Consider the following 16,942-nt stretch of genomic DNA (forward strand, 5'->3'; position numbering starts at 1 on the left):
GGCGCCGGGAGCCGCCGTACCGGGAGGCACCGGGAGCCGCCCCGCCACGGGAGCCGCTCACCCCCGGCCCTCTCGGCCTCACGGGGGCTGCAGAAGGAGCGGGACGCGCCGCACCTCCGTTAAACTCTGTCCCGGTACTGCACGCAGGCACACACCAGGGCAGCGCCGCGGGTGAGCCCGGTCCCAGCCCCGCGGAGGAAGGAGCTTGCTCCGGCAGCTGCCCCCGCACCGAGCTGCCCCCGCACCGAGCTGTCCCCGCCCGACCCTCCCCAGAGACACAACAGAGCCGGCTGACATCAGGCTACCATTTATTGTAAAAGGCCGCGGTGCCCGCGGTGCCCTGAGCAGGCTGGGCCAGGGCCAGGGCAGGGAGGAGGTATCTAAAAGTGCTATTTACACCGAGCTCCGGCCGTGTGTCCCCGCAGTCCATCCTGCCAGGGATCCCCTCTGTGTCCCGCTGCCCCCATCCCGTTCAGTAAAAGCTCCTTGCGGCTCCCTGGGCCTGGCCGGTGCTCAGGTCCTTCCCTGAGTGTCCCTGGCACTCCCTGGGGCCCTCAGGGCTGGTGGCAGCGCCCCGCGGCACCGCTGTCGGCTGGGCGACCGTGCCCGCAGGGCAGCCCAGCGCGTCGCGGCAGGCGGTGCCCGAGTGCTGCCCGCGCTTGCCCATGGTGAGGATGCCCGCAGCGTGGTTGCCGGAGCCGTGGAGCAGGCGGTAGAGCCGGCTCTGGAAAGCCAGGGGAACGCTCTTCCTCTTGCCCAGCGTGAGGATGCCGGCGGCGTGGTTGCCCATGCCGTGCAGGAGGTCGTAGACGCGGCAGGAGCAGGTCTTCTGCCGGCAGCAGTGGGGCAGGTTCTGCCGGGCGGCGGCCAGGGAGCAGAGCAGGAGCAGGAGCAGGAGGCAGGCAGCTCGCCGGGGCTGCCGGAGCAACGGGCAGCGTTAGGGCAGAGAGGGGGGACTGCCCAGCCCAGGACTGTCCCCTCTCCGTGGTGTTCCACCCTGCCCTCCTGGCTCAGCGCCACACCCGAGGCGCACCTGGAGCCTCACCCTTTGCTGCCTGCACCCTCACCTGTGTCCCGGCCAGCAGCCAGATGTGGGTGTGCTCACTGCACCCCTGCCCTGCTCCAGCACACAAACTCCCTCCTCTCGCTGTCCAGTGCTACAGGACAAGCAGTGAAAGCACCCATGCTGCAGGAATTGCATGCCCAGCTCCCTCCCAAGCAGTCCCCTCATCAGTCAGGGATTCCCAGGGATTTGCTGCAGACTTGGAACTTCCCAAGAAACCGACCAGGCCCTCCCACCCATCACTGATCTCTCATCCCCAGGTGCTGCAGCACCCCAGCCCCACCTTGGTGTTGGGCACCTCCATCCTTCCTGGGGTCTTCATGTGGCCGAGCAGCTCTGGGGCATGTCCCATCAGGCAGCTGACAGCACAGCCCCCTGCACTGCCACTGCCACTTTATAGGCCCCAGCACAATAGGGCTGCCAAAAATACCTGGGCCAGGGGGAGCAGCTGGTGTCTGGGAGACGTGGGAGGCTGTGGCCGGTAGCCCGGAGACCATCCAGGCCTTTCCCCTCATTTGCAGCTCCCCATTGTGAGGGTGCTCACTGCAAGGGGTGCCTGGCACTAATGAGGCCATAATTGCCCTCGGGCTGTGCTGCTGGGCTGGCACAAAGGGGCTGAAGGTCAGTTCTGGCCGCTGCTCAGAGCCCCATTAGGCTAATTAACCCCCTGAACAAAGGGGTGCCAGCAGCTGCACAGCTCCCTCACTGACGTGGAGAGCCGTCACCCTGTGCTTGGCTGGTGCCAGGAAGGGATAGTGCCACCAGGGTCCTGTACCTGGTGCCAGGAAGGGATAGTGCCACCAGGGTCCTGTACCTGGTGCCAGGGAGGGATAGTGCCACCAGGGTCCTGTACCTGGTGCCAGGGAGAGATAGTGCCACCAGGGTCCTGTACCCGGTGCCAGGAAGGGATAGTGCCACCAGGGTCCTGTACCTGGTGCCAGGGAGAGATAGTGCCACCAGGGTCCTGTACCTGGTGCCAGGAAGGGATAGTGCCACCAGGGTCCTGTACCCGGTGCCACCCTCCATCCCCTTTGGTGACACCGTCCCATCCTGGTGCTGCACAGAGGGAGCCACAGGGCACCAGGGAGGCTCTTGCACTCTTTATAACACTCCACAGCCCCAGGCCGAGCCCAGAGCACCTCCAGCCTTTGCTTGTGCTGAGCTCCCTTGCCCTGGGGTTGAACACAAACATTTCCCTGATGCCAGAAGCATCTGCTGCACCAGAGAGCCTCCCAGCCCCTCTGCATAGTGGGGACCCCAGGGATGCTGTGGAGGTGACAGGAGTCACCAGGATCCTTCCGCCAGCCAGGTTTTCCCCAGGGCTGGTAGAGGCCAAGCCTGCAGCCCTGGGGAGGGTGGGCAGGAGCCCAGACCTGGGGCTGTTTTTCCAAGTGGCTTCTGGCACAGGGGGCTGGGGGTACATGCACACTGGGTACCAGCATCCCCGCTGGCCCCTCGGCAGAGAACCGGCTCCAGAAGCAGATGGAGGGGACGGATGAGTCCTCTGGGAGCTTGGCAGGGCAAGAGGGAGCAGGGACATCTCTCCCCACGCTCTCCACTGAATTCTGGTGCAAGCCCCTCAACAAGGCAGAGCACGGGCACCCAGCCTCATAGACGTTCCCCAGGCAGGCTGGGGCTCCCTTCTCCCGGCTCCTGCAGCCAGGGCTGCTCAGTCCGGGCCCCGAGCCCCAGACCGGGGTCAGCAGGACGCTGTGTCGCCACCTCCGTCTGTCTCAGGGATAGGCTCCAGCGGGGCTTGCAGCCGAGAGGGCTCGGGCGAGGCTGATCCGTTCCTGCCGATGCCGCAGGACTGTCCAGCATTGTGGATCTGCCACAGGTTGTCCAGCGCCTCCGCCTTGGCGTGTTTGAGGAGGTCAGCCTGGCCCTGGGGGAGGAGATATCGGGGGATGTGTTAGGGTGGAGGCAGGAGGGTGCCGGGGCAGGGCAGGGCAGGGCAGGGCAGGGCAGGAGTGTCCACGCAGCCCTCGTCCCTCACCTTGAGGACAGTGATGTTCCAGGCAAAGCTCTCCAGCGCCTTCTGCAGCTTGCGGCCCCGCAGCCCTTCCTTGGTCTCGATGCGGTGCAGCTCCTTGTGGAAATCCATCCCTGGTTGTCGGGAGAGGTGCTCAGGGCGTGCAGGGATGTTGGCACGGGGACAGCCACCACCCACAGACAACAGGGACCAAGCCAGTGGGATGCCCTTTGCCCACCATGGGATTGCAGGCTGGGTGAGCTCCCCATTGCCCCAGCAGCCTCAAGAATCCTCCATGCCTCAAATGATGGGCCAATGGACCCCCCAACTTCCCAGCACCACTGTCAGCTGCACCCTGTGGCCGTTCTGAACCCAGACACCACGAGACCTGGAAGGGCAGTGAAGACCCTGGGCAGAAGCACAACTCTTGCACTCCATGGCTCATCTGGGGGGGATTCAGAGCAGGGCCAGCAGACCCCCCCATGGCTGTGCCCCACGTGCCACCCCCGTGAGTGGGTGCTATATTTACCCCGGTGACGCAGCAGCGGCTCGGGGCCCACGCGAGGGCTCCCACGCAGCTCCCTCGCCCCGGCGCTGCCAATCAGCCCGCCCACAGCCCACAGCTCCCCGGGGCCCAGCTCCTGCCAGCCGGGTACCAGCACCACAGCAGCTCGTCCGCAGCACGGCCAGGGTGAAAGCAGGGACCACCAGGGCACGGGGGTGGGGGCTGCAGCTGCCAAATTGCTGCCTGCCACCAGCCCAATGGGCTGCACACCCCAGAATCGCTCTGCTCCTGCCATGCAGGAGGGCACAGCACCAATCTGTGCCCTGCAGCTTGTGCCCCACTGCTCCACTCCCCCAGGGCTGGCAGCAGTGGCAGAGCTGAGCCAAGAGTTTGGGGGGGATTTCCGTCTGCCGCGTGGGCAGGGAACAAACACGGCTGCTGGCAGCAAGGCTGGCATGGCAGGGACAGCAGAGCAGGGCCCCCTCCTTCTTCCCAAGGCTCTCCAGCTCCTGGCACTCTCCAAGCCCCAAAGGGAGTCCACAGAAGCCTCTGGAGCTGGGGGGGCTGTCCCTGTGTGGTCACAGCCAACAGAGGGGCCTGGAGTGGGGCCAGAGGTCCCCGGCAGCTGCCAGAGTGGGGGCACCTGCAGAGAGGACCAGGGCAGGCAGCAGCAGCACCTGCCTGTGTGGGTTCTGCCATGTGTTTGGGAAGTCTTAACACTCAGTTGCCATTTCTGCTGTCAGCCCCAGCCTGTTATTTCTGGCACTAATTATGTTCTGGCGTTTGACAGCTAATGACTCTTCCCCGCTTCCTCATCAGCCTCCCCCACTCTGCTTGCTCCCTACCACACAGCTCTGCAGCCCACCCACCCACCCACCCCCTGCCCCAGTGCAGGAAGCCCTGAGCCCCCCAGGACGCGCCTGGGTCCACAGGCAGAGCTGTGGTGGAGCTGGGGCTGCCCTCCAGGACCCACCTGCCTGCTGTGCCTGGATGAGCTTCCCGTACACGGCGTCGGCAGACTCGATCAGCGTCCGGCTGGTCTGGATCATCTAGGGAGAGGAGAGGGGCAATGTGAGCAGCTGGGCAGCCCTGACCCTGTGCCTCCTGGCCAAGAGGATGGGGAGACAGGGCTCAGCAGGGGCTGCTCCCTGAACCAGAACAGTGCCTGGGGTCTGGCCCTTCCCACCTCACCACACACGGCCGGGCGTGGTGTGACCAGCACGTGGCCAATGGCCAGGTTCCCTTCAACACAAAGGAAGGAAGCAGCTCTGGCTGGGGCTGTTAATGGGATTTCTCCCACCTGGTGGGACCAGGGCAAGGCACAGGCAGTGCAGGCACGGGGTAGAGCTGCAGTGTCCGAGGGTCGGACTGAGCAGGGCAAGCCTGTGTCTTGGCAAGACTCCTCCCTGGGCAGCCCTCATGCAGCCCCCTGCCCCAGGATGGGTACAGTGAGTTCAGGGTTCCCCATCCTTGGACCTTCTGATCCATCCCACAAAACCTGCCTGGGTTCATCCCATAAAACCTACTCAGGCTCATCCCAGAAAACCTGCACCACCACTGGGTGCTGATGCCAGTGCCACTGATCCCAGGGAGCCTCCCCAAGGAGCCAGGCCCTGGCAGGGTGGCACTTACTGTCTCGTAGGCAGTGAGGACCTTGCGCAGCAGGTCGGGGATGGGGCCCTGGGCCTCCATGGGGGGGTACTGCTCTGCCAGGTTGAGGGTGACGCTGGGTGCGCTGTCACTGTGCAGCAGCCACGTGGACACCGTCAGGATGCACTGCTTCATATTGGCAGCGGGTGTCAGCCCACACAGCTCCTTGAAGGACACCAAGGCATTCTGCAGAGACCAGTGTCCACTGTCAGGAGTTCAGCTGGGAGGACCCCCAGGAGCCCCTCCAACACAGGAATGCTCCCATTTCCCACAGCTCTCTGCTCCAGGTAAGGCTCCTCACTCACATCCCCCAGGAAATGGGGGATAGCCTGGCTCCCCACCTCTCTCAGCCCAACCCCATCCTCCCCTGAAGAAACCAAGTCCCCTGGTGCCTCTGCAGGGTCCTACCTGCACATTCTCCCGCAGGTCAGTGGCCTCCCTCAGCGGCTGCGTGGCCGTCCGGAAGACTTCATCGATGGCTTTGATGCCGGTGGCCTTGGTGGAGGTGTACTCCCGCACCCGGCGGCCCCGGCGCCCTGCCAGCCCCCGGCGGTGCCCCTTGCCCCCGCCGCGGCGGTCGGTGATGGCCACGTGCACAAAGAGGGTGGCGTGGGGCAGGGGCTCCCCGGCCAGCGACTGGAGGGGGACGTGGCGGTAGCCGGGCTGCAGGCACTCGAAGGGGATGGTGTACTGGGCAATGAACTCGTCCCCGATGTAGTCATCGTCCAGCACGACGAAGCGCAGGACGGCCAGCTCCGGCAGGTTGATCTGGAACTCCAGGCTCTCGTCGAAGATGGGGTTGTCCCCGCTCTGCAGGGCTGTCTTGGTGCGGTGCTCGGCGCAGTCGGCCGGGATGCCGTGGATTTCAGCACACACGTAGGGCTCCACGACCTCCCCCTTGGCCCCCGAGCCCTTGGGCTTGGGGAGATTCTGCCCGCTGATGACCTTGAGGTGTAGGAGCTGGGCAGGCACGCCGGGCAGGGAGTCCTTGGCGTTGGCACTGAAGTAGGAGACCTCCTCCCGCATGATGGCCGGGCGGAGGACGTAGCCACAGGCCCCGTTCTGCCGGAACCAGCCCGCGTTCAGGTCCATCATGAGCCCTGGGGTCTGGTAGTTCATGGCCACCATCTGGCAGCCGCACTTCCAGAAGTCCTGGGGGTTCATGTTGCTGGCGTCGATGCGCATGGGGCTGGGGTAGATGCGGGACAGGAACCGCTTGTTGTAGCTGACCAGCTCGGCCGGGCACTCGTTGGCGAAGCGTCCCGCCTCCACCTCGCTGAAGGAGCACATCTCCCAGTAGCGCTGCCCACGTCTTGAGCTCTCGAAGTCCTGGAAGGGCACTGCCTGGCAGAGGCTCACCAGCTCCGAGAGCTCACGGCTGAGGCGCACCCGCCTCAGGCCGCCTCCCTCCGGTGCCTCCCGGTCCTCCTGGCCCAATCGTCGCGCCAGCTCCCAGCCTTCCTCCTCGTCCGACACCTCCCCCTCGCTGTCCTCGCAGGTGGGCGGCAGCTTCTTGCCCTTGATGAGGATGCGGCCCTTGAGCTCCTCCGGGGAGGGCAGGTAGGAGGCCACGGGGTTGGGGGGCTCCAGGTACAGCTTCTCCCCCAGCGTCTTGCGCAGGCACTGGGCAGCGAGCCGCTGCTGGGGCGCCGAGCAGCGCACCACCAGGCAGAGGATGAGGGGGTAGGCGGAGGCAGTGAAGGCGTGCTGGTCGATCAGCCCCACCACGGCACGGAAGGGCACGCAGGAGGCAGCCGAGGGGCTGGTGTAGACCACGGGCTCACCCTCGGGGCCGTCCCACAGCACCAGCTCGATGCTGCGGCAGCCCAGGCCGAGGGCACTGATGTAGCCACTGATGTCTGAGCGACCCCAGAAGTTGTCCTCCAGCAGGCAGGCGCTGTGGGCAGAGCTAATGTAGTAATGGGAGAGGGGCTGAGCCATGTCCTGGCAGACCTTGCGGTGCTGGGGGTCAAAGATGGAGCAGTCAGCAGAGAGCAGGTAACGTGTGAAGCCATCAATGGCCAGGTAGCCCTTCTCCCGGCCCTCCTTGGAGGGCTCGTACTTGCTGACGATCTCCAAGCACTTCTCCTCTGTCACCCCCTCCATGCCCTGCTCCACCTCCAGGAACATCAGCAGGTCCTTCACACCCAGGTATTCCTTGTTGCTGGAGAACTGGACCAGCAGGAAAAAGATCTCAGGGCGGGTGCAGAGCTCGCAGTATGCCTCCACGAAGAGGTCACAGGCCACGTCCGTGCCAGGACGCTCACTGGCCTTCTGCAGCTCCTTGAACTTCAGCTCGATGGTGGAGGTCTTCATGCCAGGGTTGAGCGCTTTGATCAGCTGCACAGCCCGGGACACGGGGATGCGGCCAGACTTCTCCAGGTCAGCCAGGTCGAAGACAGAGGAGATCCAGGACGTCCGGAGGCTGGGGTGGCCAGTCCCAGGTGCCTCAGGGCTGTGCTTCCCGTAGGACACCAGATAGCGCAGCCCCATCACCCAGGCACTCACCACATCTGCCGAGCTGGCCACCAGGTCCAGGGACTCGTAGTTGTCCCCGTAGATGATGGAGAAGGCGCACTCGTCGGGGAACTGGTCGGAGAGGCCATTGCTGCGCAGGACAGGCGTCTTCTTGCCCACCCTCACCTCTTTGACCGATTTGATCTCAATCTTGGCCTTTTCTGAGTCCTTCTTGGAGGGCTCCCAGCGCACGGAGCGCATGTCGGCGTCCAGCACGAAGAAGCGGCTGTACATGCGGGAGTTGGAGCGCACCTTCTTCAGCTCGCAGCCCTCCAGCATCAGCGAGATGCAGGCAGCTGTGCTGTTGATCTTGCGGTCATTGGGCATGGAGCTGAAGGACACTGTCTTCTTCTTGTGTGGGGGCCGCTGCCGAGAGCCATCCTGCCAGGGTGGGAAAGGGGCAGAGCCGTCAGGGACAGCCGGGCAGCACACACCCCACCAGCTCCGGGCATCCTCCTGCCCCATGGTCCCCCCACCCCAGCACTGCCCCACGGTGCCCCAGCACCACGCTAAGCCCAGTGCACTCCAGTCCGCCCCTCTTCTGGGGGCTGGGAGCCAGCTCCAGCCCTGGCTTCCCTCACAGCTCACTGCCTGGCTTATTTTAACTCTGCTTTCCTTCCTTCCTTCCTGCTCCTGGCCCTGAGCTGGATCCTTCCCCGCTGCTTGCTCACCCTCACAGGCACAGCCGTGCGCCAGCAGCCCAGCACAGCCCCTGTCTGCTTGGCCTGGGGAGCAGAGGAAAACAGACACCCAGCATGTGATGCAGGGGCAGAGCTGCTCCTAGGGAGCCCAAGAGAGCTCCCCCACTCTTCTGTGAGAGGAGTGGGGCAGGACAGCCCCTGCCAGTGCCACGGGCTGGGGACAACCACGGCCGTGTCCCACAGAGCGCAGGGTCACGATGGCACGGGCTGTTTGCTGCCAGCACCTCGTGCCCACACTCTGCCCTGCCTCCCACAGGGAGGGGGGACCCAGCTGCCACGGGGCTGGCAGGGGATAAGGGGGAACAGCAGGGCCAGGAGTGTATTATGGGATGGATTTCATTAAGTAGCACAGTAGGAGGAGATTTAATCCACTTCTTCAAGATTATGGTGAGTCACCTCTAATCTGGTGGTGTCTCTGTCAGAGGCAGGTCCTGCTCAGCTGCCCAGGTCGGAGGTGAGGGGTTGCTCCCCTCCAGTGCTCCAGGAGTTTCCACAGCTCCCACACGGGGCTGCACCTGGGCAAGCACATCCTGGTCCTGGAGGGTCGGGATCTGCCCCACAGGGTCAGGCAGCCACAGCCAAGGGCATTTGGATAAGTCACACGAAAGGATGTACAGTTTCCCCAGGGAATGGGGAATCCTCCAAGGATGCCTGGGACACAAAGGCCCAGGGAAGGAGGAACCTGCACCAGCCCTCAGCCCCTTGTTAGAGGCAGGCACATCCTCCTATCCTGGAGCTCGGATGTGGTGGCTGTTCGCATCCTCTCGCTGCCAGATTGCTCCAGGGAGCTGGCCCAGCTCCAGGACTGTGCCTCGGTGCCAGCCATCCCGGGTCGGCAGGCGCTCAGCGGCAGGTCACGCCATCGGCCAGCCCTGCGGGGAAGGACCCGACGCCGGATGCTTCCTGCATGCTGCAATCTGAGCGCCCCAGTGAGAGGCAGCCCCAGCCCCAGCCCCCTCCGATGGGCACCGAGGCCGCCCCTCGTGGACCCCCGCCTCCCCGCGGACCCGCTCCCCGCCCGGCGCACCCACCCCGCGCAGCTCCGCACCGGGCCCCACAGCTGAAAACAGGAAATCCATCCGGAAAGGAAACACGGGCGGGGGGCCTGCGAGCACCCAGCGCCACGGACCTGCTTCCAGCTGTGCCCGCCGCAGGCAGCCAGACACACCCCACCGGCACCAGCCCTGCCGGTGCCCCACCACCCAAACTGCCCAGACGCCCTCCCTGCAGACCCCCACCCTCCCAGGCTTAGACAGGGGCCGTGTTGCCCGCTGCAGCACTTTGGGGTGCAGATGTGTGGCACAGACCCGAGAGCACCCTGCAGGTTCTGCTTCTCCCCCTGCACGGGCAAGCAGCGAGCAGGGGATGCGAGGAGTTTCCCGTCTGCAGCTGCCCTTTGCTCCTCTTTGCAGCCTGGGGACCGGCAGAGAAGTGCCTCTGCTCCCTGGCAGCCCCTTCCAGGCTGCTCCAGGTGATCTTCAAGCCCACCAAGCGCTGGGAGAGGCGCAGCAGGAGCAGCGCAGGCAGGCGATGAGTAAGGCAGCAGCGGAGCAGGGAGGACACGGCACCCATGGCCATGACAGCACAGAACACCCCCAGAGAGAGGGCAGAGCTCCAGCCAGAGCAGGGATCCTGCTCACTGTGCCACCGAGCTGGCAGGGAGTAGGCAGGGCTCCACAGAGCAAAGCACAGACCACGACGCCAGTGCCAACCACGATGCCAGCGGTGAGCGTGGGCTCGCACGGAGGGCACGTTCAGCCCTGCTGCCTGTCCTGCTCAGCTCTGCAGCATGTGTTAAGCGCCTCTTCAGCCAATTATCTCCTGCATTAGTGCCCTGGTGAGTGCTGATGCCCTAATCTCAGCCTCCACGTGACAGCCACGGTTACCGGCCACACAAACCGCTCTCAAAGCACGGGATGGAGAAGGGCCCATCAGTTGTCCCTCCCTCCCCTTTATCCCCCGATCGGGCCGTGATGTGATTCATCTGCAGCTGAATTCCCCAGGTCCCGGGTGTCCCCACTACCCCTATCCCAGCCTGGGCAGCGTGGGCAGGGGTGCGGGCAGGCAGCAGCCCCGGAGCTGAGGGAGTGGGAGACCAGGCACAGTCAGGGCTTTTCTACCGTCGTTTGTTCCCTGCCAACAAGAGAGCGACTGACACATCCACTCCCCGCGGCACCAGCTGCCACTCCCCTGCGAGGGGCCATGGAGTCAGATCCCGGCAGAGGCACCACACAGCTCCTGGGGCTGGCACACAACGGGAAGGGGGCTCAGGGGACAGAACAGCAGTGCTGGGGAAGGGACACCTCCTGCAGCAGGGAAGAACAGATCCAATACCTTCTCCAGCATCCTCCCAGCCCACAGGACCGCCAGCCCCCTCTGCTTTCAGGCTGAAAAGAAAGAAGGGAGCAGGTCCTCTAGCCAGGGCACAGGGACACTGCAGCTCTGAGCCCTGCTGCTCCAGGCCCCCCTGTCTCCACACAGCCCGTGAGTCGCACTTTCAGATTCACTCCTCCAGCGTTTTCTGGAAATCCCAAAAAATAACAGAGCCGGCAGCTCTTTCCACATGTGCCTCCACTGCTTCTCAGGCCCCGGATGGACCCGGAGATGCACAAGGGATCAGCACAAGCTGGGGACACTGCTCGGGTCTGACCTCCCCCCGGGCCAGCGCTGGCCCTGGGCCACCCGACCTTCACGTGAGGCCAAACCCCGCGGTGACGCAGGTGGTGACAGCGATGTGCCCGGCCCGGCGACAAGCGAGAGAGGTTCACCACCCCCAGCCCGCCGTGCCCACGGATGGTCCCTGGGCAAGGAAGGATGCTGGTCCGTCCCGGGAGGAGCAGGCGACGCTGGCAAGGTCCCCAAGGAAAGCGGGCACAGACGGAGCACCGGCAGCAGCCTCTGGCTGCACGGGAGCACCGGCAGGGCTCCGTGCCGGCCCCGCGTGGGCACAGCCCGGCCGCCCCCGCAACAGTTTGCAGCGAGAGCCCAGGCAGAACTCGGCGTCCTGACACTGCTGCCCAGAAAACTGGATCCCAGGGACGGAACAGTGGGGCTGGGGCACCAGGGAAACAGCCCCCTCACGGGGTATTAATAGCACCGGAGCAATCCCAGCTTAAAATAGGCTGCCGGGAGCAGGGAGGCGAGTCCCGGGCGGACGTGACCTATTGTGTCAGCGAGTACCGCTGGCATCAGCACAATCAGGGGCGTTCATTTAGGAAAGCACACGTGTGATCCGCTGCCCACCCAGGTGGGAGACCCCCGAGACCCTCCCTGGACCCCGGCCCCACCACGGCCCGGCAGCACCAACACCGGGTGTTGGGAGCAGACTGCGAGCTGGTGAGGCCAGGCCCGAGGCTCAGTGTTTGTCAGGAGAGCCCGGGAGAGCAGAAGCTGCTCGAGGGGCGGGAGCGGGCATCTTCTCACGGGAACCCAGGGGTGTCCTGAGCGGGAGCGGGTGATGCTGCAGCGTGGCCGTGGCACTTGACAGCCCGACCCACAGACACTCCACAGAGCCGGGCCGGGCCAGATTGTGCCCTTGGGGACCCTGAGTCCGGGCAGGGCGCGAGGACGCTGTGTCAGTCCCGGTGTGACCCAGCACCGCGGGCAGGTGGCGACCCTCGGTCGCCCGGGGATGCGGCTGCTCTGCAGCTCCTCGGAGCCGCTGCACGGGCACAGGGGAAGCGAGGAGCGGCGGACAGAACCGGTGCGGGGGGACGCGGGGCTCGGCTCGGGGACACGGCTCGGCACCCCAGCGCTGCGCAGGTGCAGGGCCCGGGGCGCGGGGGGGCCGGCCCGGTGCGTCGCCGGTGCGGGGCTCTCACCTTCATGATGCTGGCCCGGGGCGCGGCGGGCGCGGGGCTCCGCTCCGCCGAGTCCTCGCGGCTGCTGCTGCCTGAGCCCGAGCCGGGGCTGCCGCCGCCGCCGCCGCCGCGGGGCCCGTTGGGCAGCGGCGCGGCGGGGCGGGGCGAGCCCGGCGACGGAGCGCCCCGGGGCCCCTCCGCCATCCCCCGCGGCCTCAGGGCAGCGGCCGCCGCGGGGCCCCGGGGCGCCCGGAGCCTGCGCCCGCCGCCGCCGCTGCTGCGGGCTCAGTGGCGGAGCGGGCGGGAGGCGGCGCGGCCGGGAGGAGGGGACGGGCCGGGCCGGGGGCGGGGACGCGGCGGGGATGGGGACGGGGACGGCGCGGCCCCCTCGCCCCGGGCTGCAGCGGCGGAGCGCGCGGACGGGCACCGGGCACCGGCACCTTCCACCGCCGGAGCATCCCCGGCCTCCGCCCAGCACCGCAGCGCCCGGGCCCGGCAGCCGCCCCATCCCGGTGGGACCCCGGCCGAGCCCGCACCCTGCGGCCGGGCACGCAAACCCAGCCGGGCACCCTTCAGCCGGGCACCCGCACCCTCTAGCCTTGGTACCACAGCACAAATGAGCCTGCACCCAAAACAAGCTGCTCCCTGCGGCCGGGCACTGAAATCGACCTTGCACCCTCCCTGCAGCCTGGCATCCAAAGCCAGCCGGGCACTCAGCAGCCTGGCCCTGCCCAGCGGGTTCCACCCCAGCAGCCTCCCCTCCCACCGGGGTGGTACCCAGGCATGGCAGTGCGAGCAGAGCCGCCCAGCGCAGCCCCGGCCCCGCACGGCTCTGCCACGCACGGAGCTCCAGGCTTTTGTTTTGGGGTGCTCCCAGCCCAAGGCAAAGCTTCTCCCCGATCTGGAGCAGAAATTTTGCTCCAGGTTTTTCCAGCAGGGATGGGAGTGCCTCAGCCAGGTTCATCCCTGGATGGGGATGCTTTGCTTTGTGTGAGCCTTGCTCAAGACATCATCTCCTGCCCACCAGCAGCAGCTGCGGCACAGCAGGTGCCCCACACGCCCTCACCAGCCCTTGAAATAACCCTTAATGAGCAGGAGGGGAAATGACCAGTCCCTCCCGATGGCACACATGTGCCTCAAAGGCACAAAGAGCCTGGTGCCCCCAGAGTGCTCAGCTGGTTAAATATTCATGGCTGCCCCTTCCCCAGGACCCCTGAGAACAGCAGCAACTCCTCAGCCCCCAAAGCAGTCAGATTGCTTGAGCAATCTCTTTAATGAAGATTAAAAATAATAGTATAAAAAATCAATCCCAGAGTGCAGTCCTTTATTTATTTCAAAAAGATAATCCTCCTTTATTTTGCATTTGGTTTTTAAAACATTAAAAGCAGCCCTCACTGGAGCTTATTCTTAAACCAGTGGACATGCACTGAAACACAGCTGGGGCTGCTCTGTGACACCTGCCTCCACCAGCGACCTGAGCCCTGCCTGCAGTGTCCCTGCCAGGGGACAAAATGCCCCAGGGCCCCGGTGCTCAGTGATGAGGCACGGCTCTTCTGCTCCTCCTGCTCCTGCAGGTTTCCACTGAGCCCTCTGCCTCAGCCATGGGCTGTGGTGCACAGTGGTCCCTTGGGAAAGGCACACACTCCACTGCAGGTGCTGCCAAGGCACTGAGTGAGGGGGTCCTGCAGCTGCCCCGTGAGGCTCCCAAGCTCCTGCTCCGTCTCCACAGCAGCACTGAGTGGTGCCCACTGGTGCGTGCTGCTGTCACGGATCACAGGCAAGCTCACTGTCTCCATTTGGGGCTGGGCACCTTTGTCCCCACGCCCTCCCACCCCAGGGACACGGCCCCTCCTCAGAGGGGGCATGCCAAGTGAACCCCAGGGTGGAAGGGCAGTGGGGCCCCAAGGCTGCCCTAGGAGATGACTGCTCCCTGGATGAGCTGCAGCAGCTGCTCTTCGTGCAGGACCCTGGGCATGGGCACGGGGGAGCCCAGTGCTTCCCGCAGGCCGGTGAAGCTCCTGGGCCTCACCAGGTGCAGGCGCAGGGGCCCAATGCTGCCCTTGAAGCGGAAGGATTTGTAGATGGGGAAATCCTCCTGGAGACTCTGGTCCAGCTGCAAGGAGAGGGCAGCTGATAGTGCTGGTCCCACACTGCCAGAGAGCTGTGTCCTTCAGCCCCAGAGCAGAGCCCACGTCCTGCTCACCTTGTAGCGCTGCACCTCCGACAGGTCCCGCAGGCCCTGCAGCTCCATGAACACCTCGTAGTGGGGGGCACAGGGTCCTGAAGAGTCACCTGGAGCAGGAGCATGAGTAGGTTAAAGCTGCCAGCTTCCTGTGCTGCAGCACAGGAGGGCTGCAGACCCCCATGCAGTGCCAGCTACACTTCTAGGAGGGCTTGGACAGCTCAGGGGAACTCACCCAGCAGGCTGCTCTCCACACAGACATAGTCAATCAGGCGAGCACCCGGCCACAGGATCAGGGTGCGGCACAGGCTCTGGAAGAACTGCTCCTCAGGGATGCTCTCACCTCGCACACTCAGTGTCTGGCTCTCCCTACGGTGCAGGGACACAGGGTGGGTCACTGCCACCCTGCTGTAACCCAGCTCCCTGAGGTGAGGGACAGCCGTTGGGGTGTCCTCACCTGCGCACAGGTTCCACCACGGGACACTGCTTGTGGAAGCCAATCACCTTCAGCACCTCCCCAGTACGGCACCTGCAGGGCAGGGGGAGTGTGAGGGGGAAATGGGTGCATGGGGCCGGGGCAGGCAGCTCCCCAGGACTACACAGCAGGAAGGAGGCACCTGTACTCTCCTGGCTGGGCTGTCACAACCAGCTCGTACTCACGGCCCTCGCAGAGCTCATCCAGCAGCACCGTCTGTGGCTCCTTGCTGGCCAGGCAGGGCAGGAACTCACAGAAAGCCCAGTCAGGGCACAGCATGAATTGGGACGCTCGCGTGGCTGGCCACAGGTTTACACCAAGCAGGGCTGGGCAGAGGCAGCATGTGGCAATGTGAGCTCCCCAGACTGCCCTCATCCTTGCCCACAAAAGCCTCACCCCTCTCCAAGGGGCAGAATTTTGCTGGTGCCAGGACTGAGCTGTTTTCAGCTCTCAGGGAGGGAATGCAGCACAGAGATGCGCCAGCATCTGCTGGGGCAGGGAGATCTGTGCTGCCATAGGGCAGCAGTTCCCTGTGGGCACCCTGGGGACACGCCAGCGTGGGGGACACTCACCTCCTGCTGCCTGGTAGAAGGGGCAGTAGAAGGGCAGCCCCCGGCACTCGGCCTGGCAGAGGGAGTCGCAGTAGAGCCGCTCTGTGCCATACATCGTCCTCACCACCACCACCTCCAGCCGCGGCCACAGACGCAACGCGATGCCCTCGAAGCCACGGGCACACTCAGCACGGAGCTCGGCCGCCCGGGCAACAGCAGGGCTCAGCAGCGCCTGCAGCTGCTCCCGCAGCTCCTCGGGCAGCCCGGGCTGCGGGCTCAGCCTGCCCAGCTCCAGCTCCTGGGCCAGCCGGGGCCATTCAGTGCGCAGGGTCACCAGCGCGTCGTGCAGCTCGGCTGCCAGCCCGGCCTCCAGCACATGCAGGGCACGCTGCCGCAGGGCAAAGAGCAGCTGCAGCCGCAGCGCAGCGGCCCGCGAGGGCAGCTCAGCCGCCGCGGCCGGGGTGCAGTACAGGGTGGGCAGCGGCCAGCCCGCCGGGGCGCGGGGACAGCCACGGCTCCAGTGCAGCAGCGCCGTGCCCCGGCGGGCCAGTGCCCGTGGAAAAGCGGCGCCGAGGGCATCCAGGTAGAGCACGGAGCCCTGCGCGGGAGGGTCGGGTCAGGAGGGCAGACCCTGCGGGGATCCGCGCCCACCCCGCCCGCCGCTCCCCGTACCTGCAGCCGGGGGTCGGTGTCCCAGAAGCCGGGGAGCAGAGCCCAGACAAGCGGCGGGAGAAGCGGAATCTCCGGCGCTTCGTCCCGACAGGGCTGCCCCAGGGGATGCCGCTCCCGGAACTCCTCCCAGCCTACCAGGAGAGGCACAAGCTGAGAAGGGCGACCACGGGACCGACCCCTTCCCTCCCCGCTTCCCGCAGCTCCGCGCTCACCGCCGGCCGTGCCGGTGCCGGTGACTAGCAGGCGCCGCAGCCGCCACTCCTGGCTCAGCCGCACGTCGCTGTCCAGAGCCTCCAGCCGCCGCCGGTACCGGCCCCCGGCGCGGCGCATCGCGAAACGGACTAGGAGGTGCCGTAGCGGGGGGACAGCCATGACCACGGCCACGGCCACAGCCACGGCCACCGCCACCAGCATCGCGGAATGCGGACACCGCCCCGGGCAGGGACCCGGCGCCGGACCCCCCGCACCCACGCGGCTATTCCGCCTCCGGCAGAAATGACGGAGATTTATCGCGCCCGGCGCCGCCCCCCTGTCCGCTTCAGTTTTATTTTCATTTTCACCTTTACACAGCACACCCGGGCCCCCCGCTCGACGGGGAATTCAGCCACAATTGAACCCCCAGTACCAGCGCCCTCTAGCCCTCCATCAAGAGCAAGCTCCTTCTTTGGAAAAACAGAGCAATTGATCCGGTTTATTTTGCTTTTCGCCCCAACCCCAGCCCAGGCCCTGCTCCTCAGGGCGGCCCTCCCACCCGGACAGAGCCCCCAGGACCCGCCCAGCTTCTGCCAAGCGAGGTCCGACGACCCTGCCCTCGGGGATAGGAACCCCAAACACCGGGCCCGACCCCAGCATTC

At 65.7% G+C, this 16,942-nt stretch overlaps 1 protein-coding gene across 2 annotated transcripts; it reads right to left on the reverse strand.

The window, feature by feature from the left end:
* Positions 1–382: 382 nt before the first annotated feature.
* On the reverse strand, positions 383–16,528 carry HCRT (hypocretin neuropeptide precursor). 2 transcript variants are annotated; one of them, XM_084222059.1, is made up of 11 exons: positions 16,089–16,528; positions 15,438–16,014; positions 15,008–15,191; positions 14,848–14,919; positions 14,626–14,759; positions 14,412–14,500; positions 5,599–8,088; positions 5,173–5,376; positions 4,514–4,589; positions 3,060–3,169; positions 383–916 (listed from the first exon to the last, which is right to left on the reverse strand). In XM_084222059.1, the coding sequence occupies exons 1-11, from the start codon at positions 16,500–16,502 to the stop codon at positions 473–475; spliced, it is 4,794 nt and encodes a 1,597-aa protein (XP_084078185.1). In that variant the 5' UTR covers positions 16,503–16,528; the 3' UTR covers positions 383–472. The 2 variants fall into 2 exon arrangements, with proteins under 2 accessions (XP_084078185.1, XP_084078184.1); XM_084222058.1 differs by lacking the exons at positions 3,060–3,169; positions 4,514–4,589; positions 5,173–5,376; ... (5 more) ...; positions 15,438–16,014; positions 16,089–16,528 and adding an exon at positions 1,347–2,761.
* Positions 16,529–16,942: the final 414 nt, after the last annotated feature.

The sequence above is a fragment of the Fringilla coelebs genome, assembly GCF_963513975.1.
Source record: "Fringilla coelebs genome assembly, chromosome: 27".
NCBI lineage: Eukaryota > Metazoa > Chordata > Aves > Passeriformes > Fringillidae > Fringilla > Fringilla coelebs.